The sequence below is a fragment of the Podarcis erhardii genome (assembly GCF_964252035.2).
Source record: "Podarcis erhardii genome assembly, chromosome: 3".
NCBI classification, from domain to species: domain Eukaryota; kingdom Metazoa; phylum Chordata; class Lepidosauria; order Squamata; family Lacertidae; genus Podarcis; species Podarcis erhardii.
The window spans coordinates 47,474,492-47,498,023 of record NC_138507.1 but is presented as its reverse complement, the minus strand read 5'-3'; the positions used below and the strand labels follow the sequence as shown (position 1 = coordinate 47,498,023).

The 23,532-nt window shown below is 39.9% G+C and overlaps 1 protein-coding gene and 1 long non-coding RNA gene across 2 annotated transcripts in view; one reads left to right on the top strand and one right to left on the bottom strand.

The window, feature by feature from the left end:
- LOC309339476 overlaps positions 1–23,532 on the bottom strand; it is a 464,046-nt gene that overhangs the window by 127,666 nt on the left and 312,848 nt on the right. The gene's annotated exons all lie outside the window — the stretch shown is intronic.
- The window catches only part of USP45 (ubiquitin specific peptidase 45), a 35,691-nt gene that overhangs the window by 6,746 nt on the left and 5,413 nt on the right, over positions 1–23,532 (top strand). The window contains exons 4-12 of the mRNA XM_081857093.1: positions 1,233–1,320; positions 5,172–5,253; positions 6,485–6,576; positions 9,826–9,882; positions 12,497–12,640; positions 17,369–18,059; positions 20,240–20,337; positions 21,056–21,142; positions 21,474–21,627. Of these exons, the coding sequence (XP_081713219.1) occupies positions 1,233–1,320; positions 5,172–5,253; positions 6,485–6,576; positions 9,826–9,882; positions 12,497–12,640; positions 17,369–18,059; positions 20,240–20,337; positions 21,056–21,142; positions 21,474–21,627 (1,493 nt within the window). The remainder of the gene's footprint in view (positions 1–1,232; positions 1,321–5,171; positions 5,254–6,484; positions 6,577–9,825; positions 9,883–12,496; positions 12,641–17,368; positions 18,060–20,239; positions 20,338–21,055; positions 21,143–21,473; positions 21,628–23,532) is intronic.

Here is a 23,532-nt window from a genome sequence, read left to right as displayed (position 1 = left end):
TGGCTAATCACGATTTATAAGCCTGATACATGTATCTATCACATTTGCATTCTGCAGTCTTGCTTGGGCAGACCACAGTTAACAATTTATTGTGAATGCACCTAAGAGGACTCTTTCACTACTCCGTATATTTGCTGGGGGGGAGGGGGGAGCAGGCAGTGGGGAATTTGATCCCTCCCTTTGTGTTATGCCTGAACCAGGGATCATGGTTTGTTTTAGCAAACTATGATCAGTACATCCAGTTTGATTACCAGGAAAGCCTGGCTTTGCATGGCTTCTCCCTAGCGCAAGCAGGGAAGAATGAAAGAGACCACTCAGGTGTGATTATTATAAACCATTAACTATATTTTACTATTATGTGTGAACAGGGCCACAGTCTTTTTATGGAAAGTTGAATATTTTTATAGGAACAATGCTGGTAATGGTGAGCTAAAACTTATTCTTAATTTTCATTAAGCACTTGGCATTGTGCATCTAAGACAGCTGGCAGTGTGCACTCCTTTTCTTTGCTAATGAAATGCCCCCTGTTTGCTGCACCAATGTGACAATACTCTGCTACTCTTTTCAACAAAGAAGCAAGCTACCTGCTCTTCTACATATTGTAGGACTTTTAAGATTAGCCTTCATATACTTTATAATAGGTGCTGTATAACCCTCAATATACCAAAACTCAAGTACCTTTACATATTTTTTACTGGAACTAAAAAAACCCATGTCATTATGTGTTCAGAGTGAAGGTCTGTAAATTTCCAGCATTTATTCTAAAATCGTAATGCCCTGTGGACTGTCCTTCTGAAAATTTGTGAACATCTCTGCAGATTTAAGATCAGCCATTTGATCTCAGAGGTGGTGGATTGGTGGTTTTGGCTACAATTCCAGCATTTATTTTTTGTCATAGGAGCAAATGGCAGCCATTCACTTGTGTAGGAGAAACTTGACACCACTGTGATAAGTTTGTTTCTTTTCTCAAGCGTTGCCCCTACAGTTTTGAGTTTTGTTGCCTCTCAGCTATGTCTCATATTGAAGCTTATATGCTTTCCACCTCCCTTTCACCTTTATATATTCCTGTTTCTTGCTGTGGTTTTCTCTTTTTGGCCATGGTTTTCTTTTGATTCCTTAGCAAACACACATTTGTATATAAATTACCTTATTTAGAAAACGTATGATTTTATTAGTGAATCTGAAAACTCATCTGCTAGAGACGTACTCATTTCTTCTCTCCCGTTTTGCAGGGCTCCTCGCTTTAAGGGATTTCAACAGCAGGACAGCCAAGAAGTTCTCCACTATTTGCTAGATGCAATGAGAATAGAAGAGACAAAGGTGATATGTTTGTAAATCAATAAGTAGGCAGTAGACTTAAATTTACATTTCAACTTTTTTTTGGTGCTCTGATGTGGTAGTTGAGACAAGCAGAATAGACTCTTAATCTGGGTTCAAGCCCCACGTTGGGCAAAAGATTCCTGCATTGCAGGGTGTTGGATGAGATGATCCGTGTGGTCCCCTCCATCTCTGCAATTCTATGAGTCTATATTAAAGATATTACTGCATGGAGAGGACCCCTGGACTCCAGGCCCAGCAAAGGTAACACATCTGTGCAATAGTAGCAAATATGTGTCTGTTTTTGTTCCTTTTTGTTCCTATTTAGTTGTATTCATGTCTTCCTTTGTTTAGTAATCTGAGGGCAATTTAACATAAGGCTCTCAGTAATTTTACACCTCCTTAGCTTCAGTAAGGTCTGGCTACTCACCAGGTTGTTTGCCATAGCTTGTGGAATCCTTGGTTTGAAGCCACAAGTCTTAGATGTCACTGTACAGTGTAAATAAGGACGAGAAAATCTTACATGGCATGAGTCAATGTGGAAACTGCTTTCTTTGTCCTGGGATCTCCCTCTAACTTGTTCAGCTGGAAAATAAACCAAAGTAATGGGGTGCACACAGTCCTGTGTCACACAGTCCAGCTGTGTCATCATCACACAACATGTTTTGCTTTTATTGAAATGCTCTTCGTGTATGGTGGACAAGGTTGCTTACAATATGCTTTGGTTTTACATGTACACTATTAGGGTGTTGGAGTATAAAAGTATCCCTAATGCTTAATTAGCTAATAAAGTTATAGGTTAAACATAGAGGGGAAATATTGAGATTGTTGCGTGAGCACTTCAGACATGCTGATGCTTTAGTTTAGAACCAAAAGTAGAAATGGGGGAATTTTTTTCTGTTTAGGTATTAATTAGATATTAATTTTCACAACTGATAGCTTGAAACACTTGATCGCTTTGTGCAAAATTTTATAGCAAGAAAACGCTTGCCTATAATAGAATGTTGGCCAATACTATGTTAGAATAAATAAACCAAAATTAGCACACACCCTTTGCTGGGCCTTAAAAGTTATTTGTTTATTTCATTACCTTGCCAATAATTATGCATTCTAGTCTTACTTAAACCAGAAAAAGAAAAGGTGCGTAGAAGTTGTTTCCTAGTCCCATTTCCACTTACGGACAAACAAAGCTTGATCCCATCCCTGATAACAATTAAACCCACGTTTTGCCATAATGGTGGAATAGTATGAACTGAGAATTTATCACCTCAGGCATCACAGCAAGGGACATTACTAGTAAAAGCTCTTGGGATTTCCCCCCCTTCCCCCTTTTCGATTTTATAGATGTGTGACAAACTGAAAATGTCAGATTTGTAGATCTGGTCAATCTTGTGAGCCGTGACAGTTGTGCCAGTCTGAAACAAAACATGAGCAACATTGTCTGTCATGGGAACCCCACAGCTGTTAATCGTGCTATTGTTAGAGAGTGTCACTACCATGTGTTTTGTTTTTTATTTGAAGGGAAGCCTAGAGCAATCTGTCTGCCACCAGAATCCTTTAAAACTTCCTGTTTTTCACGCTGCTCTTAAATGTATTTACTCTGAGTGTAAAAGTTTAGACTAGTCTTGCTAAAATGCCAAATAGCCATGTTTTTCACTTTCCCCATAATAAACTTTTATTTCTGAACCATCTATTCTGCATAAATTAAAATATAATTTTTAAAAATATGATCTTTATTTTTTAAAATAAAAAATCTTCTGATCCTTTAAAATACAATAATATAAAGACTATTTTAAACTAAAATTTATGACAACTTTTTTTTTTTTAGTGCAGGGAGTTTCTATTGCTTGTCGATCCTGCATTTTATTTCCTGTTAAAGTGCTTTCAAATTTTCATTCATGCTGATAATCTCATTTGTGGACTCTGAATGCTTCCTTATTCCCAAACACTTAGTGTTCTTTGTATTTGCATCCTTCTAAATTACATTAATGTATAAGTGAGCCTTTTTTGAAAACGGCACAGCAAATGGAAATAGTCAATACCACAGTCAAAATTGCACGTTGTCTGGTTTTTCCAACATTGTGCACTGGAAATGCTTCACACCAGGGCTTGAAGTATTTGAACCCTGCTGCTAATTGATTAATGTCTGATGCCATTGTTAGCTGCACCCAAACCCTTCAAAGACTATGTTTTCTTTGACCTAAATAAATGGTTCAACGCACTCATCCCAACAAAAAGGGAGTAGCTTATGGCCTTAAACCCATTTATGATATCCAACTTGCTGAGTTATTTATTGATTAGCCCTCTTTAGTATATTGTTGGATTTAAGATGAACAAAGAGCTTGAGGCACTGGGAGCTAATACACTAGCCAGGTCAGATACTCGTGAAGTAGAAGCTGTTACTTGGTGCACTAGTGATGTAGTTAATATTTCAAAATACATTTATCATGGTACTTCTCTGTTTAAGGTGTATAAGTGGAGCAAGTACATCATTTCTAAGTTAGAAATACAATCGTATTTCCCCCCTCTTCTTTTCTGATGTTGACACTGACACATCTTATCAGCACATGTGAGGAATGAGTTTATCTAGAATGTCATTGCATAGTAAAACATGACTTAGTTGGAAGATACTTAAGGTACTTAAATGTTTGGCTACATGTGGATTATATAATTAGATTTTCATTGAATGCCATGTTCATATATGTTTTAGCTATAACCCACCCCCAAACATTATGGTTTTATTTAATACTTAACATTTTCTATTTTCAGAAGTTCAGTTGTGTGTGTGGCCTCACTCTCCCTAACACAATTGTTAATTGTGCTAGGGGGGCATCCCTAAGGATTGGAACCATGATGTATGGGGAGAAGGAGTTAACCTTTCCACTCCCTCCCCAGTAGTCCCAGTGGAAATTGTATCCCCCTGAAGTCATTATAAGTCCTAGCAATAAAGTTTCCATTGACTCTGATGGAATCTTCCCTGGCAGGGTTTACAGGAGGTTCAGTGTGTGTCTGTGTATTTTATTTCAATCTGGACCACAGTGGGGAAAAGAGCTAATCTCTGTCCTGCATGCAACACAGGCCCAATTCTGATTGCCTTGTCTCTTTGCTTCTGTTGTTTATAGAGAGAGAAAGCTGAAACATGTTAAATATATTCATATACATTGAGGCAAAAGCAAACTGGGCACTTCGGTTCACACTCTTAGCCATTATACCATACCAGTGTGTTTTTTTATAGATTCTATGTCAGGCGCAGGGAACTGGTAGCCCTCCAGCTGCTGCTGCTGCTGAACTACAACTCCCTTTGCTACCAGCCAGCATGGCCAGTGGTCAGGAATGATGGGAGTTGTAGGTCAACAACATCTGGTGAGCCACAGGTTCTGAGCCCTGTAACAAATACCCCATCACCAAGATACGGGGTTGACTTTAATTACTTTTGTCATTGTCCTTTATGTTAGAAAGCTGGCTCAGTAAATACAGCTGCATTTTTCCATTAAAACAATTAAATTAGGGTGGCAATTTTGTTGTCTTCTACTTGGCATTTCAGGGTTTCTCCCATGGCTTTTTAAGGGAGGGAAAAAGATAATCATTCTACAGTTCTGTAATCAGTTTGCTACTTGCCTGAAGAAACATAGTTATCTTTGAAGTGGGGCAGCTGAAGGAAACCTTTAATATTAACAATTTAAGTTTCAAATTTACTGACAATGTATAAAGTGTAAGAGGCTACGTATTTTTGACAGTATTGTCGAGTGTTCTTCTTATTTGTTGTTGTTTGTTCCGTTTAATATTTTTCACTTATATATACTTGCAAGTCTGAACTTTTCACAAATAAAATATGTGCTGAATGTTTCTTACAGCGCATACAAGCTGCAATCTTAAAAGCATTCAATAATCCAACCACTAAAACTGCAGACGAAGAGACAAAAAGGAAAGTCAAAGGTATTTAGCAAATGTGCCATTGTGTTAACTTGCACAGAGTCTGGTTTGAGTTTCCTTTTGCAGATGAATTGACTATGAAATATTGTATTCATGAATATGTAATTTCATTCAGATGACTCACACTGGAGGTTCCGTGTGGCTTTTTCAGGGCTTGTGCCTATTATTCTGGTGCCATCTAGTGCACATGCAAAACACTCCCATTGATCATTTTGTTCTACACTTGTAACGTGATTCTCTGGTCTAGCTATGATTCACATATCTATGATTCACATAGCTAGGTTGTCTTCCGTCTTTAGCCCTCTGTATAAAATCTATATGGAGAAGTTAGAATTTTAAGTGGGTCAGGAAGTCCTGCTCGCTGCCCTCTGCTCAAGTATACATATTCTAATTAAGTTGAGGATTCAATTTGGGGAAGGCTAGAGGAGTAAGGAATGGATAACACCCTCCCCTTTTTCTCAGCCCTTGGAGGATGAGTCTGTGAAGTCTAGTTCAAGGCAAATCACCACTTAGAAACTGTGGCATTAAGCTGTCCATAAATTACCCTGTAAGACAGAGATATAAGGCTGTAACCTTATACGGCCACATTCCACATTTACTGCGAAGCAAGTTCAGGCAAAACCAGCAGGACTGCCTTAACAGCTGCATGAGTCAAAATATCAAAGCACACATACAAAAAACATGAGCCAGAATATATTTTTAGCTATGAATTTAAAACACAAGCATTATGATTTATGTTAAAGTATTTGTTTTTGATATCTTATTACAAGTTACTATGGAGTCTTGTTTTGAATACGAAAACCAAAAGTTCCTCTCCCTGCCCCGCAAAGCTGTCTGCCTTAAATGTTAGTTCTTTAATACTTAAGGCAGACTACTCAAGGAGGAAAAACATAGTGGGATCACTCTGAAGTGCTGTTGATGCTTTGTATAGCATAATAAAATGTTCACTATGTAAGAGTACTGGTATATGGATAGGTATAGTCATATTTTGCATTTTAATCCCTCATTTTGAAATACATGCTGTTACCTATCTGAAACAGAAATAAAAACTAAATGTTTTATCACTCTCAAAAACTGTATTAAGTACTGCTGAATGGAAACGTTTCTGTGTTGATAGTATTGCAGATGTTTACTTACAATGCACTAATTGTTTTCAGAAGAAAATCCTAGAATGAATTGTTTTTAGAATGGATGTATGTGTTTCCTCCTTTAAAAAAGGGTAATGTTTTTGCAGCATATGGAAGAGAGGGTGTGAAGATGAACTTCATAGATAGGATCTTTGTTGGTGAATTGACTAGCACTATCATGTGTGAGGAATGTGAAAATGTAGGTATTCTGGAATTTGATTTGTTAAAGTAAAAGATCACTTAATGATGTGAATGTACTGTGTTTTTTGATTAACTTCTGTACTGTCTGTTTTATCAATGTCTTGCAATAGTATATTAGAAAACAGATTATTTCAAAGTGCAACCCTTTAAATTTCACTTTCATATAGAGAAGGGAGTTTCATAAAAAACAACAACCCTGATCACCTGGATAATTTTAGGTTGGAGATCTGAATTCTAATACTGTAATGAAAGTAAGATCAAAAACTAATTATGCATTAAGTATAACACATCCCTCTAGCTGCCATGTAGCTGCTTCCTTGCTTGAAGAAAAACTAGATGTTCTTCTCAGCCCTTCTGCAGGTTTGTCACATTATCATCAAAGACCTATAGGTCTTTGTGTGCGCTTATACATGCTCTTCAGGGTTCCTTAGCTAGTTCCTCATGCACAGCATGGAACTAAAAATGCCATCTGCAGAAAATACTAATATCCCAGAAGCTGTTAGTAGTGCCAGTTATAAATGGGGGTAGGTTTTTTTTTGGTGGTGAGGTCTTATGACAAAATTCTTTCAGTGCGCCCTTTTCCCTAACTGGGCATACCTACCTCCTTGCTACTGTTTCCACTACCTGTTCATTCCTCCCTCCGGGTTGTTTCCACCAATTTCAAGAAAGAGAGAGTGTGTGTTGGTTGGGGGAGGTATGTGAGTCCTTCTTGCTTCCCTAATTTTCCTTTTGATTCAAGAGCAGTTAAATAGGAAGCAACAAGAGGGCCAAGAGATTCCAGGGATTGGCAGAGGGCCCCCGCAAGGCCATGGGCCTCAGTTGTTGCCCAACAATGCTGATGATCCCTGAGGCTGGCTCTGGGTGATAGGTAGACAGACAGACAGGTAGACAGACAGTTGTTCAGCATCCTTATATAGTTCTACCAACTGACAATATATTGGCTTTTATATTTTAGCAAATATGAGATATTCCCCAGTGTGGCAATTCCATTATAACTTTCAGTAGACTTGTTTTATAATATCAATCTAAATACAGTACATCATTGAAAGACTTCAATCTTTCTATAGCCTTTAGCCCTGTTCCACAAACTTGTTCACACCACCCAGTTCCACTCCAGCATAACAAGGGACAGTTTTAATCATTCCATGACGCTCCTCCTCTTTCTAGAGCAGTGGTGGCTAACCCCCAGTTTGGGGACCTGATCCCACCCCCCAAGCCAGTTTCTTTGCTCTTCAAGACCTCAGAATTTGCAGCTCTGGCCAAAAAATTATAATTCTACACACTTCAAAGTAGAGATAGCTCTGAGGTGAGCAGAGCCCAGCACCCCTATGGGAATCCAAATCTCCACCTTCTCAGTCATTAGCTCAAACATTTGAAATTAGCTGATCTGCATGGATTTTCTGAGAAGGGGGGAGCTGTTTGCCCCTATGTGTGGAATGGCCACACTTATCACTGGCATGTGGACCCTGAAGGGTTGGTCAGTAGTGAATCTGGTCAGCTTTCAAGTAAAAAAACAGTTAGCCACACCTGTTTTAGAGTATTATTATGCTGCACCATCAAAAAGCAGTATAATAATTTATTCCTGAATAAGCCCTGCAGTCTGTGGCATCGAAGTGGCATATTGAAATGTTTACTCATGATGTTATTTACTGGCATAGTGATGATGCTGAACAGTTGCATAAATGGAAATACTGGAGCCAGATTTGCTACCTTGAAAGAGGGCAGTGTTCCTCACAATGTAGATCAGAATGTCCCTGGGGGGCAAATTGTTCTTAAATGTGGGATTTACCATCTTGCAACAACTGTGTGAACCATTTGTTCCCAAGATACCTCCTGGGAAAAACCACCAAGGGAAATACATCCTTAAGACTTGCTGTACCAGGAAATTACCGACTGTGATGCATGTTGAATACTTCATAAGCAAAATGTCAGAAAACATGTCATTGAGCCAAAGCCTTTGCAAGCAGCTAGATCCATGCATATGGCTAGGATTGGGGTGCCAGAAAGATTAACTGTTCTGTATCATTGTGGCCTCATCCTTGCAATCCTGTTCATGCTGGTGTCAGGCATGAGCTATCTACAGCCCTGGTAAACAAGTTTCTGACTCGTATTCCCTTGCCAGCATTGGCAGGGACTAGTCGCTGGAAACCAGTGCCCTGAACTGCAAACGTTGGCTTGCTTTTTTGGACATGGAGAGTCCCTGTCCATAGGAAACAAGGCTAGAATCCTGCTGGCAGGCACCACATTGATACAGTTGTAGCTGGACTTGAAAAAATATTTCTTTCCCCCTCCCTCTCCTAGTATCTGGAAAGACTTCATCAGTGTCTCTCAAAGTTCAACTTTGAAAGAAATATGACCCACCTTTAAATGTTAATGTGTGGGTTTCCAGTGGAGTCTCTTAAGTGGGGCATTTTGCTGCCTCTGCTTATTAGTATAGGCCCATTGCCAGAGTTCTTGTGTTGCTGAAGCCTAAAGTGATGCTTTAGAGAAGAGAAAGGGGAGCATGTTAAAGTCGGTGTAAAACAGCAAAAAACTAAACATGTTTAGATTTCTGTGCCTAAATTTAGCCTCTAATAATGTTCTGATAGTATTGAAATTAAGTTCTAAGAGACAAAATGTTCTATTGCGAATGAAATCTATGCCTATCTCTAGATTTTGACAGTGTTCATACTTCCGTTTTGCTTTTTTAAAAAACAACAACAACAACACAACCAAAATGAAATCACAGTCACTTCATTTCTAAAACAGTATTGTGAAGTTCTTCCCTACATAAAGAAACCTTAATGTGTGTAATATTTTTGAATTAGGCAGATATTATTAATTTTTTATTATTTATTAAATTTGTTTACCACCCTTCATCTGAAGATCGCAGGGTGGTTCACAACATACCGTATTTTTTGCTCTATAAGACTCACTTTTCCCCTCCTAAAAAGTAAGGGGAAATGTGTGTGCGTCTTATGGAGCGAATGCAGGCTGCGCAGCTATCCCAGAAGCCAGAACAGCAAGAGGGATTGCTGCTTTCACTGCGCAGTGATCCCTCTTGCTGTTCTGGCTTCTGAGATTCAGAATATATTTTTTTCTTGTTTTCCTCCTCCAAAAACTTGTGGTCCGGTGCGTCTTATAGAGTGAAAAATACGGTAATTTGTTTATTGTTTATAGATATTGTTTATAGATTCTAATGCATGATGGAAACCAGAAATGATGCATACTCCACTTTGATATATTTCTTTTTTTACTTTCTTCTAAGATTTCCACAGTAAAGGAACCTTTCATTGATCTTTCACTTCCTATAATAGAAGAGAGGGTAAGAAACAACTTCTTTAATAAATAGCTACGATTGCTACATTAGCATCATGCTGCTGTGTTTGCGGATCACTGACTGGATGTTGGAGCAGCCAAAACATTAGATTGCCAGGATTCAGTCTCTCCATACCCAACCTTAGATATTGGCACTGCAAAACTGAACTTGACCATCTGCACTGACCAAAGGGGTGACTGTCAGATTATTATTATTTTTTAAAAAAATCATGCCTGGAGCCTTTTTAATGTGTGTGGATTGCTCTTCCTGAATTGGGACTCTTATGCAAGATTAATAAATTCAAACACATTTATTATCTAGCCATTTTCCTTTGCCTGTATGATATACTAGTTTTATACCAGAAGCACACAACTGATCTTTTCAGATATAAAAGGTGAGCAGTATAAGCATTAACTTGATGTGTTACAAGTAGTTATTAGCATTTTCTCTGCTATGAATCTGTTATCACAGTGAAAACATGCAGTGTAACTGAAGTGTCTTATGGAAAGAGGTGTTTTCCTCATAAAGTATAAGCACCCTCACAGTGTTTGGTATTTGAAGGGTAGACAGGTGGGAGAGAAGGAATTTGCTCAGCCGCATCAGTTATATTTAAAATAAATGACCTAAATTATTCAGTGTTGACCCATGAAGGGTGAACTTCTTCAGGTATTTTTAACAAGTAGCATTATTGGGGATGGGTAAGGATCACTGTTGTGGGAAAAGAGCTATTTCTGATGGATGCAGTCCTCAGCTGGTTATCTAAGCCGCCTCACGACTTTGAAATGAGCAAATAAATGAAGTTTGTATTCTGTACAGGCCCAGCCTTGTCAGATGTTTGAGTATGACCTGTAGAGTTGAAGTTCTTTTGCTTTTCTGCAACATATGATCTCCTTAGGCTAGTGCTACTGATTTGGACTGGATAGCCCATATGCATGTACAAATCTACCACATTTTTCTGTGAATTGAAATTTATTAAAACAAGCATATGTGAGTACACACTTTCAGCTGTACTGTATTACTTTAACCAGTCACCAATAGAAAAGAAAGGAAGGATATGCCTTGAAGCATGTGGTACATGGCCAGTCAAGCAGGTGGAGGGGGCCTTTAAAACCCTAGGACCCTGCTATGTAAAATAAATTAGCAAACAGTATCTCTCAACAGAGAAACCAGCATGTAATGACTATGGAAGGTGCAGTGAAGAAAGCTAGGTGGAGTTGGCTAAATCTCTACATTCAGCTTGCAGGATCTTTTACTTGTGGGTTGTGTTTTTTGTGTGTGTGTCTTCTTTTTCAAGCAATTTTATACTTTTTATACTTGTTCTGGAGTTGGAAAGCTGGTCAATTTACTACATGTTTGACCACTTGTATGTAATGAGTATGTATGTGCAAATGCATGCACTCCTTAATTAGGCAATGATGCCACCATTTTGTAGGGAACACTTAGACTTCACATATTGTAGGGATGGAGAACTGGTGGAGATCCCAACTGTCACTGGACTCAAACTCTTCTCTGACCATTTGCCGTGCTGCTCGAAGCCGATGGGAGTTAGGAGTCCAACAACAGCTGGGGGAGGGGCATCACAAGTTCCCTAACCCTGGTTTATTGAGCTTCTTCCCCTACTTCAGACAGCCTCCTAAGTCACTGCTGATTTACACCTCTCACACTGCAGCCATCCTAGGTAGTCAGCCTAATGGTGAGACAGACATCAGTTCTTCATGAACTTAACAAAAATGGGCTTTGAGAAATTTTAATCCTAAAAGCAGGGTATAAAATACCCAAATGAATTTATAATAGATGAATGTGCTCTGAAAATGCTCAGGGACTACTTGATTTATGTTTGGAAATTCTACAGCTGTTCATAGACACTTAGCTACAGTTGCCGGAACATTTTGAGGGCAGGACCATAGCTCTTGGAGAAGGGCTGCAGCTCTATTAGCAGAGCATGTGCTTTGCATGTAGAAGGTTCCAGGTTCAGTCCCTACATTTACAGAGAAAACCCCATTTGAAAACTGGAAAGTCACTGCTAGTTACTGAGCAAGATGAAACAGTAGCCTGACCGAGTATAAGGCAGCTTCTGGAGTTCCTGAAGGAGCAACCCTGCATATAGATTGCAAGTGCTCAAGGCTTAGGACTACCTCTTAGCCCAGCCTTCTGTAGCCTTGGGTGCCCAGATGCAACCTCCATTATTCCCTTCAAACATGACTGATGGTTGGGGTTGATGTGGGCTGTATACCAACAACAACTAGGGACCTGAGCTTGGAAAAGGCTGATTTAGCCCATTGTATTTGATTTTTAAAAGGAAAGCCTTGACCTTTGCTACTCTCTCAAGTTTCTGGGAGCAGTAATTTTGTGACGTTTTCTAGAAGATACATGTCTTTGTAATTATTAACACAATCTAGTTAAATTTTTAAACACATTAATATTATTTTACACAATATGATTAAGACTTGACCAGTAAACTAACCAGATTTATATATTTTTAAAGTGTCAAATGTCTAATTTACCCTGTGCATATTGCTATAAGCCAGCACTTTCTTGTTTGGAAAAGGTAGGGGGGAAAGATATTTTTTTATATAGGAGATTGTATGTTTTACCTTGAATAACCATGTGTATTTTCCAGATCTCAAAACCTGTTCCTTTTGGGAGGACAAGCAGAGGTAAACATATCCAAGAAGCAGATGTTGAATACAACTGTTCTTCTGTTACTGCTCTGAATAATCAACAATCTAAATTGTCTAGAAAACATTTGCTAACAAAAGATAAGGTAAGAATGCAACAGCATTGCTGATCTGTAGTTCAACTAGTTGTATAACAAATCACATTTTTATGGAAATTTGCAGTAGCTGCAAATTTGGTTTGAATAGGTCTCTTTTAATCTACAGCACTGTATTGCAGATTTTTTGATATATGTACACCGAATACTTCCGGGGTTCATGATGTGGTGTTAATACATTTTAAAGTACTGTATTTATGAAACTTAAATGTGTGTGATATATTCACACCCACACCTATAAATATTGTATGTGTGTGTGTCTGTAGGTGATTTTTTTTTAAAAAAAATAATGGGTTTAAAAATGATATTTCTTTCTTAAAATAAAATAAAATAAAATAAAAAGGTACTTTTCAAATTCATTCTCCACACTCTGTGCCTTCCTCCCTGCTTTCCTCTAGTGTTGTCCAAGTTTGCTTCTGGCTGCAATTGCAAGCAGTGCAGGGCTGGCCAAGAGAGCAGACAAGTCAGCCTTCGTGCCATTTGGTGGATCAGTTGGCAGGGTGTACTATATGAGAAGTGCAGCCAACACAGTCTCCCAGGAGACTTGGAACATGGCTTCCATGATGTGCTCAGCCTCCAGTGGCCCAAGGGCCTATGAACCATAGTTCAGCCTCTTAACATGGTTCTTCCTGATGGTGGCACAGCATGCTGCAGATATGATGTGCTAATACAATGTGAGATGCTGATATTTTTTGCTGCAAATATTCTACTGTAGATTATTTTACAAGGAAAGCTTTTATGTTTAGATCATTTATTGAAAATAGAATACTTCAGACCATTTTTCATTTAAAATTTTAACCTATATCCTTCAGCATTTGACAGATGAAAAAATATTTTGCTTAACAGCTGAGTGGTGAGCGTGAGGCCTCTAAGGCAGTCTGGCAGAATTTCCCATCTCATAGTCGTTCTTTTAATCCACTGACTTTAAAGAGACCATTGCTGAAAATCTTAAAACCTACTTATTTATTTTTGGATGGCATTAAGGTTTCAATGGCTATTTATGCTTTTTATTTTTCCATTCCCTTCCATTATTGTGCTCTTTCTCTCTCTCCCCCCCCTTCTCTCCCCCCCCCACTACCATATACACACAAATGCTTTGATTTTTATGCTTGTTGTCTGTTTCAGATTTTGATACATTTGCTCTTAGCACAAAATCTTCTACTTGGCATCTCTTTGTATGCAGTCATGCAAATTTGTAGAAACTCTCCCCCTCTTTTTTAATGGAGTCTGGAATTAGGAGATGCTTTTTTTATTTTTCCAGTTTCAGAAACTGGACCACAAGGCTTCCTTCAAACATTCTACCACTTGTATAGTGGCAAAGCTCACTAAAAGAATTGTGGTGAGACCATCAGGCCACAGTCTGCCCCTGCTATGTTTTAATCTTTGGGGGGGAAATCCATATTGATTCAGAGGTAGCAGTGAGAAATTGAGGCTATGTACAATGCATGGAGAATAATAGTTGTGCTGTGTTCCCTTCCCCCCCTTCTTATTTTTAAAAGGCAAGACAAGTGGAAATGCTCAGACTGTATGTGGAGGAATCCAGAGCTAGCAATACAGGGAACTGAATTTCAGGGGCTATTTGGGAAATCCTTTAATGGGAATTGAATAATTGTAAATACTATGAGTTTCGCCCCACCCCCCAATAGTTTGCCTGCAGGAAAGCAGTCAGTTTCAACTTTCATGCAAGTCTCTTTTGTGCAGTCTCAGACATGGGATGGGGTGATAAAGAATGTCATCAGCAGTATCAGTAAGTCACTGATAGTACCAAGTGCTGCTTTTTGGTACTTTGAGGCAAGATACTGCATGAGATGGCCCTCTCTCTACCTTGCTGTTGTTTCTCACTTGCTTACCTCTCCCACTGGCCCAGTCCTCTAAGATAATCAGTGATGCATTCTGGGTTTCTGCTCCTTTTGCTTGCTTGTTCCTTTCAAGAGGGTGGATAAACAAGCAGCAGCAGCAGCAGCAGCAGTGAGGATGAGTATATCAGGATCAGAAGCCTGCAGATATTGGTAGTGGGTCCCCTACTCTGGGGTACAGGCTTGGACTCTTCCATTTCCTGAAATGATGATGGCCTGTTGGTGGCCCATGAAACTTGCACAGCCACATTCCTGGCAGAATTTTCAATCCAAAGACCTTGCTTGCTGGGAGAAGAGCAACATAGGCTGTGATTTGAGCACTAGGAAAATGTGATGCAGCCAATACAAGTGCTTCTGTAAGGAAGGGTATTTTGGATCCCATGCAACTAAAGTGCAATTCCTTTCCTCCTGATTGTTTAAAGGTAAAGGTAAAGGTAAAGGTACCCCTGCCCATACGGGCCAGTCGTGTCCGACTCTAGGGTTGTGCGCCCATCTCACTTAAGAGGCCGGGAGCCAGCGCTGTCTGGAAACACTTCCGGGTCACGTGGCCAGTGTGACGAAGCTGCTCTGGCGAGCCGGCATCAGCGCAGCACACGGAAACACCGTTTACCTTCCCGCTATAAAGCGGTACCTATTTATCTACTTGCACTTAGGGGTGCTTTCGAACTGCTAGGTGGGCAGGAGCTGGGACTGAAAGACAGGAGCTCACCCCGCCGCGGGGATTCGAACCGCCGACCATGCGATCGGCAAGTCCTAGGCGCTGAGGTTTTACCCACAGCGCCACCCGCCTCCCCTCCTGATTGTTTAGAAAGGCTTTAATAGTATAAGCTTTGAGCCATGGAAATTAATGTAAGCCGTTCCCATTTTTAGATGTGTGACTTGCCCATGATAATACGGCAAGTTGGGAAAATTCTAATAAGATCTAGAGGCTGATTAATTTTAGAATTCAAAGTCTGAATTAAAATAAAGAGAAATGCATCTGAGTGTGTAAATGACCTAAAGAGGTCTTTACACTCTATGGTTAAATAGTTCACTTTTCATTTAGAAAGTTCCTTGTTGCTAGTGGAAAGCTTTCTTGGTCCCCTTGGTCATATAAACATAAACTTGTATGTGTGCCTGGTTGAATTCAGTGGACTTTAGTTCCAGCTGAGGTAATTTAGGACTATCACCTAAGGGATATTTACCATCTTTATATTTACTAGAAAATTTATTTTGAGATAGGGCACTGCCAATTCCAAACACCATGTGTTGGGATCCTCTTTCCTTAGCCAAGGATGACAGAAAGCCCAGCTATATCTGAATATCCAAGGGCATTTGGAAAAAAACCAACACTTCATTGGAAGGCAGGCTTTTAAATCCTTTTTGCTGAGCCTAATGCTGCTTTTGTTAATCAAAGTTAAACTTTGTAGTGTTGATAAATGTATAATAGTGTTCATATAGTTCTCAAGAGGGATTTTTAAACACCTTCAGTTTTACTTAAGTTGTACACGTTCATTTTTATTATGCTTTCATATCCCACTTACAGCCAAAATTGCTTTATGTTAAGAACAATCCATCCATGAAATATTGTAGAATTGGAGTCATGAGAGGAATGAGCTGCCACTGTTTTTTCTTTATTTATTGCAGAAGTTTTACAAGCCCTTAAGATAAATTGATTTTGAAAGCGTAAGAGATTTTATTACAGATGGAATCTTAAGTTTGAATTGCATGGAATCAAAAATTGAATTTAAGCTTTAAGTTTAGTTAGTAATTAAATATTTTTGTTTGCAATACTAAATCAATGCATTTAATTTAAGATATCCTAGGCACTACCTAGGGACGCGGGTGGCCTAGGACTTGCCGATCAGAAGGTCAGCGGTTCAAATCCCCGTGACGGGGTGAGCTCCCGTTGCTCGGTCCCTGCTCCTGCCAACCTAGCAGTTCAAAAGCACCTCAAAGTGCAAGTAGATAAATAGGTACCGTTCCGGCGGGAAGGTAAATGGCGTTTCCGTGCACTGCTCTGGGTCTCCAGAAGCAGCTTAGTCATGCTGGCCACATGACCCAGAAGCTGTACGCCGGCTCCCTTGGCCAATAAAGCGAGATGAGCACCGCAACCCCCGAGTCGGCCACGACTGGACCTAATGGTCAGGGGTCCCTTTACCCTTAGGCACTACCTCTTCCAGCTCTATATACTTTTCAGAGCTCATCTGTACCTGAGTAGCTTAACCAGAAGGTGGAGTAACTGAGAAGGGCATGCGGGTAGGCGAGTTATTTGGGGAAAGGAAACTGGACTGCCCTGCAACTCCTATCAAATAACTGGTCAGCTGTGTCTGTGTTCACTGTGTTCACAGATCCAGAGCTTTCCAGCACTGCCATACTAAAACATGGATCCAATGCACAGATACTTATGGATCATCATCATTTGTGCAAGGAATCCCCTCAAAACCATTATCAAATCGTAGGTCTTTGTGCCTTCTGTGGCTGGTTTTGTTGTCATCTTATATAAAGACCATGGAAATCCACGAGGATATTGGGGTCTGCCATAGAGAATGCCCTCTCTAGGACCACCACCACCACCCAAACTCCTGAGGGTAGTGGAACTACCAAGAAGCCCCTTCTGCTGATCTTAACACCTGGGAGGGGCTGTAGGGTTTCCATAAGATAGGTTAATGGGTTTTTCTGTCTCAGAAAGGTAGGATATTTCAGGCTGGAGTACATCGCCAAAGACATTTTAAAGCAAATGCATAAACACTGTGTTTTTGGTTTTTTTAAAACCATCTTTTCGAAATGCTTTTAAGAGTTAGTGCAATGTTTTTATGGATTTTCAACAGACTTACATTTGGGTTTTTTTCCTCCCTTTTGCTAATGATGTGGAAATTGACAGAACCAAGAAAATCATGAAAGAAGATTTGCCAAAAAATCCTCCTCTGCTGAAGAAGAAACAAGACATTTTATCATGCACAAAAAAGTCAGAAACTCTAAAGGTGAAGGCAGAGCTGCTGTTCCATATACAGGAGACAGCAGTTCGGTAATGGAATCTGCAGCAAATGGAAGTCAGACTGAAGGCAGTGAAAAAGAAGCAAGTCATTCTGAAAGTAGCATTGGTGCAGACAGTGAGGCCTCTGAAAGCGAAAGTCATTCTAAGCAAACTGCTTCCAGCAGAGCTTGTAGCACACCTGGCTTGTGCACTGATGAGCATAAACATTTATCTGCAAGCATTAAATCACAGTGTAACAAATCAAGTGATGGAGGTACAGAGGGACTTACTACTGGCTTATCAAACCTCTGCTTGGGTAGTGGTGTCAGTGAGACTGAAGGGACTCTCAGTAGAGATCAGCTGTCAAGTCTGTCCAACAACATAGACGTTTCAGCAGAGAACCCCACATTACTGCAAAACCCTCAAAATGCTTTCCAGACTCTTTCTCAATGTTACATAACTAGTTCTAAAGAATGTTCAGTCCAGTCATGCCTCTACCAGTTTACATATGTGGAGCTCTTAATGGGAAACAACAAACTTTTGTGTGAGAACTGTACGGAACGGAAACAGAAGCACCAAAAGAAAGGAAATTTCACAGGTAATGAAATGGTGGCTGAGTATATTGTTTCACATAGACAACTTTTCAGGGTCCAAAGGATTGTATGATTCTGGCACACTTGGGGGATGGGGAATGTATTACAGTGGTACGTTGGGTTACATACGCCTCAGGTTACAGATTCTGCTAACCCAGAAATAGTACCTCGGGTTAAGAACTTTGCTTCAGGATGAGAACAGAAATCGCACGGCAGCAGCAGGAGGCCCCATTAGCTAAAGTGGTCCTTCAGGTTAAGAACAGTTTCAGGTTAAGAACAGACCTCCGGAACGAATTAAATACGTAACCAGAGGTACCACTGTATATGCCTTCAAAAGCAGCCACCATCCTGCATGGTAAACTGCATTTGAAACAGAGAGGAATTTCAAAGACCTTTTGTCACCCGGCATGAAAGTTCCAGAGATAAAGTTCAGAACTCTTTTTGGGCATTTTCAAGACCTTGATCAGCCTAAAATAGTCCTTTGGATTCTGGCTGTATAACCAAGAGACCCTGAAAAGCTGTATGATTGCACCACAGAACACAACCAGTGACATTTAAGAGACTGAACTAATGTGCATTTTTGAGGGGAACCTGTTCATCTCACCATGTCTTTGCAAATCTTTTTGACCTCAGTACAGTTCTTCAATAATCTTAAATCTTTTTAACCATTACATTTGTATGACACAAGCACAAATGGGGCAGTGCTTCCGTGCAGGATTCGGGACAGTTGGTTGTCATTCTATGCCCACTCAGGCAAGCTCAGTCCTCTTTGGCTGTCTCCCTACAGAACTTGAGATTCTCCAGAGCATGCTAATAACGTCCCTCTTCTGTGTGAATAATGCCATTTTGGCTACAAATGCACTCAATTACATATTGATGTGATACATTCAAAGCACTTCAAATTAAAAAAAAAAAAAGAAACTCCACAAAACCTTAACTCTAATTGGCATATAATACAAAGCTTGTGATTGATGAAATTTATGCAGATTCCCCAGATATGTAATTTATTCCAATAGCATAAATAGGTTTTGTCTATACGTACATGTGTGATTTATATATTCTAGAGGACCTAAATAAATACGACATTTGTCACCATCTTTCATTAGTTTGTATTTGTATATTAATGCCCTCTTGTGGCCAAAATGCATTTACAGTGTTTTTCTTCTTTTATTGATGTCTCCCAGTTCCTCTCAGCAAAATCACTCCAACGTGAAAGAGATGGAGATTTGTCTTGTGATTTGTAAACATGGGAAATAATGCAGTTGGAGAGTGGCTAGGTGGCAATAGTTGCCTCTAGCTGAATTTTCTCTGGCAGAAACTTACTCCCTTCAGAACACAATTTAGGAGTTTAGCAATATGACTTGCTGGACCAGACTGAGGTCTGTCTACTTCCACAAGTTGTTTGCCCTTAGCACCCGATAATCAGAGATATATTGCTTCAGTGCATGGAAACACTGTTTTGAGTGTCCGGGCCAATTAAAAATTGATAAGTGTTTCTTCCATGACTGTATCTATCTGTTTTAAAAGTGGATTTACTGTAATTTTTTTCCACAAATTTGTATGTGTGAGTTATAAATCATAACATCGAACACCATGTCTGTTGTAAGTTCATATGACTGAATATCATCCATGTTCACCTGTATAAAACATGGGGAAAGCACACAGTTCTGATGAGCAGTAATATCATATACTTGCTGTTCTGTACATGAAGGTTTTTCTTCTTTTCAGAACTGATAGTTGCTATTGAAGTAGAACTTACATAAATTTGCTGTGCTAGAGGCAACAGGATTTCCCAGAGCCATTTCTTTAGTTTGACTATAAAATTAATAATCAAATCTGAAATATTTTTTGTCCAATATTATGTCCAGAATATCCAGCAAAAAAAGAGAGGTCCTTCTGACCATTTTTGAACATTCAATATGTTCACTGAGCCAGTGTTCTCAGTAGAAAGTCTAATGTAATTAGATCTTGGAGACTTTTGGCTCAGATATTTAGCTGTGTTGGTGACTTTAGGGAAATCATTGCTTATTTAACCTCAGCTGCCATCCGAAAAATAGGAATATAGGACTATTACTAAACATTCATCTTTCTTGATTTTTGTGGGGATTGTATGCATACTTATAATACTACAGAAAATAAAAAATACTGCCATGCTTTTTAAATTGGTATTTTTTTTTCTGTACAGAAAAGAAAATAGAAGGTGTATATACAAATGCCAGGAAGCAGCTGTTGATTTCTTCGGTTCCTGCTGTTCTTGTTCTCCATCTGAAAAGATTTCATCAGGTAAAGTCTTGAAATAAGGTGTTATTGAAAGGAGTTATAATTTTGGACTGTACTGAATTTCTGTAAAACTGTATTTTCTCCAGAGTGACTAGTGATTCTTCTGCTGATGAAAATTATCCTCATCCATGTCACATTTTGACTATGGAAGAAATATCAAAGACTTGATCCTTTTATACACAGCCAAAGAAAATTGTGTTTTAGGGTGGTATCCATTGCTAATCCTACTCTGACCAGACCCCATTGAAGTTAATACACATGACTAACAAAGGTTCATGAATTTCAAAGAGTCTACTCTGAGTAGGATTTGTTGGCTCTTAATGTTATGTACTGCCTTGTTATATTTTCTATGACTGTGTGGTTTATAAATAAATAAGGTAGAAATGACTAAGCCATTTTGTAAGTGGGTCTTTAGATTTATAGGATTTTAAAAAAATGCAGTTTAGTTCTGTACAATACATAATTTCGACAGATGCAGCCTTTCTCTTTGTGGTACTGCAATTTAGCCTTCTATGTTGCATTTCTGCATGACTGAATTTAGCAATTTTCTTATCAACGTAACAAGTAAATAAATAAATTTGTCCGTGTATGTATACTGTTCTTGTCATTGCAGTCGATTCAGAATTTTTGAATTTAAAAAGTTCAGTACTGTGCTTTTGCAGTACAGCTGGATTCAGGTGGCACTCAAGTAGAAACAGTAAATATTTCATTTCTTCTTCAGGCTGGTATGAGTCTAAGGAAAGTAAACCGTCATGTGGATTTCCCTCTTGTTTTGGACTTGGCTCCGTTTTGTTCTGCTTCTTGCAAGGTATGGCATGTCAGAAGCACCATTTCAATTTATACAGTACTTCAAAGATAATTTCAGGCTTCAGTTTTTACAGCTGTCTTTGTTTTCAAGTGAAGCCTAAGGCTTCCCCTTAAATTACAGAAACCCTCATTTCTCTGGTCAAGATAGCTGTATTGAATTGGTAATAGCTTTAAAAAAAACACACCTTTTGCTAGCCTAAGATGTAGAATTAGTGAAGGCTTGTCACTGTTTTTGCAAATTGTTATATTTTTAAGCTGAGTATGTTCTCAAAACTCACTGCATAGAAATCACATTTCCCCCTTTCTGTCTCCCTTTTGTTTTTGCAATGAAGAATGTGGCAGATGGTGGGAAAGTTCTCTATTCTCTTTATGGAATAGTGGAGCATAGTGGGTCCATGCGAGGAGGTCACTATGCAGCATATGTGAAAGTCAGAGCACCATCCAAAAAGATTTTGGAGCACATTTCTAGCAACAGAAATGTTCAAGGTATGTACCTAAAGAAAATGATGTATTTTTGGGACACGCACATCTAGTACATTAAATGCATGCCCTTTTCTTGGTATCACGCAGTTGGTTTTATCAGTTCAGTACTTCTGCAGGCTACAATAAACATTTATCTTTTAGATCCACCTTTTTCCAGCAAAAGAACAATTAAGACATTCCGTTTCTTACGCTTGCAATAATTTCCACATTCAAGATTTTCAGCCTTTGGTCATAAATAGTAACTTTTGAATCGGGATGCTGGGAGATTCAGGACATACTGAAGGAAGTACCGTATTTTTCGCTCTATAACACGCACCCAACCATAACACGCACGTAGTTTTTAGAGGAGAAAAACAAGAAAAAAAAATTCTAAACGAAACAGTGGATGTACGATTTTTGTGGCTCATGCTGTGGCCACAGACATGTGATCTGACAGTGAGTTTGGAGTAGCCCAATGCAAAAATCCTGAGGATCCATGTGGATCCATGCTTTGTAACCACGTTTTTGCACCACTGCGGCCCCAGGCAACAGTGGGTGCGTGATTTTTTTGGTGCAAGATGTAGCCATGGACATGCTATGTGATCTGATGGTGAATTTGGGGTGACCCAGTGCAAAAATCCTGAGGATCCATGTGGATCCGTGCTTTGTAACCACGTTTTAAGTGGGGAGGGAAGGAAAAGCACTCAAGGGACAAGGAGCACGTGTGGGGTGTGTGGAGAAGGATGCTGCTAATAATGCAGGCGAGGGGTTTAAGGGGAGAAGGAGCACGCGTGGGGTGGGTGGAGAAGGATGCTGCTAATAATGCAGGCGAGGGGTTTAAGGGGAGAAGGAGCATGCGTGGGGTGGGTGGAGAAGGATGCTGCTAATGATGCAGGAGAGGGGTTTAAGGGGAGAAGGAGCATGCGTGGGGTGGGTGGAGAAGGATGCTGCTAATGATGCAGGAGAGGGGTTTAAGGGGAGAAGGAGCATGCGTGGGGTGGGTGGAGAAGGATGCTGCTAATGATGCAGGCGAGGGGTTTAAGGGGAGAAGAAGCACGCGTGGGGTGGGTGGAGTAGGAGGCTGCTAATAATGAAGAAGAGGGGTATAAGGGGAGAAGGCTCCTCTCCTCTCCCACTTTGCTCCTTTAAAGCAAGCAGGCTCTGCTTTTCTCCCTCCTCCCTGCTCATCCCCGGCTTAGCGAGCTGAAAAACTTTGCTGCTATGTAGCGAGCTGAGTGGGGAGGAGAGAGGGACAGAGAGCTTGCTTGCTTTAAAGGAACCAACCGGACAGGAGCTGCTTACACTCGTGTAAGCGGCTCCTCTCCTCTCCCGCTTTGCTCCTTTAAAGAAGAAGGCTCTCTGTCCCTCTCTCCTCCCCACTCAGCAGCTCTTCTCCCGCTTTGCTGTTTCAAAGCGAGCCACAGAGGAGGGAAGGAAGGGGAACCATGGATCCTTTGCTCACAACTGCAGCAGATTCCCCCCCCCCCCCGCCACCCGTAGGCATTCCCTCCATAACACGCACAGACATTTCTCCTTACTTTCTAGGAGGAAAAAAGTGAGTGTTATGGTGCAAAAAATACGGTACTTCTTCACACAGCACATGATAATTAAAACAGTGGAATTCTCTCCCACACAAGGTAGTAATAATGGCCACCAACTTGGATGGCATTAAAATATTAGACAGACACATGGACAGTAAGGCCATGAATGGCTAGTAGTTATGATGACTATGTTGGAAGCAGTAATGCTCTGAATACCAGTTGTTGGAAGTCAGTGGGGAGAGCACTATTGCACTTAGGTTCTGAGCATAGGCTTTTCATAGGCATCTGGTTGGCCACCATGACAAAAGAGTGCTGGTCTAGATGGGCCAGCAGGGCTCTTCTTAACATTTACTGCTGAAATCTTGTATCTTCTACATTGGAGATAATA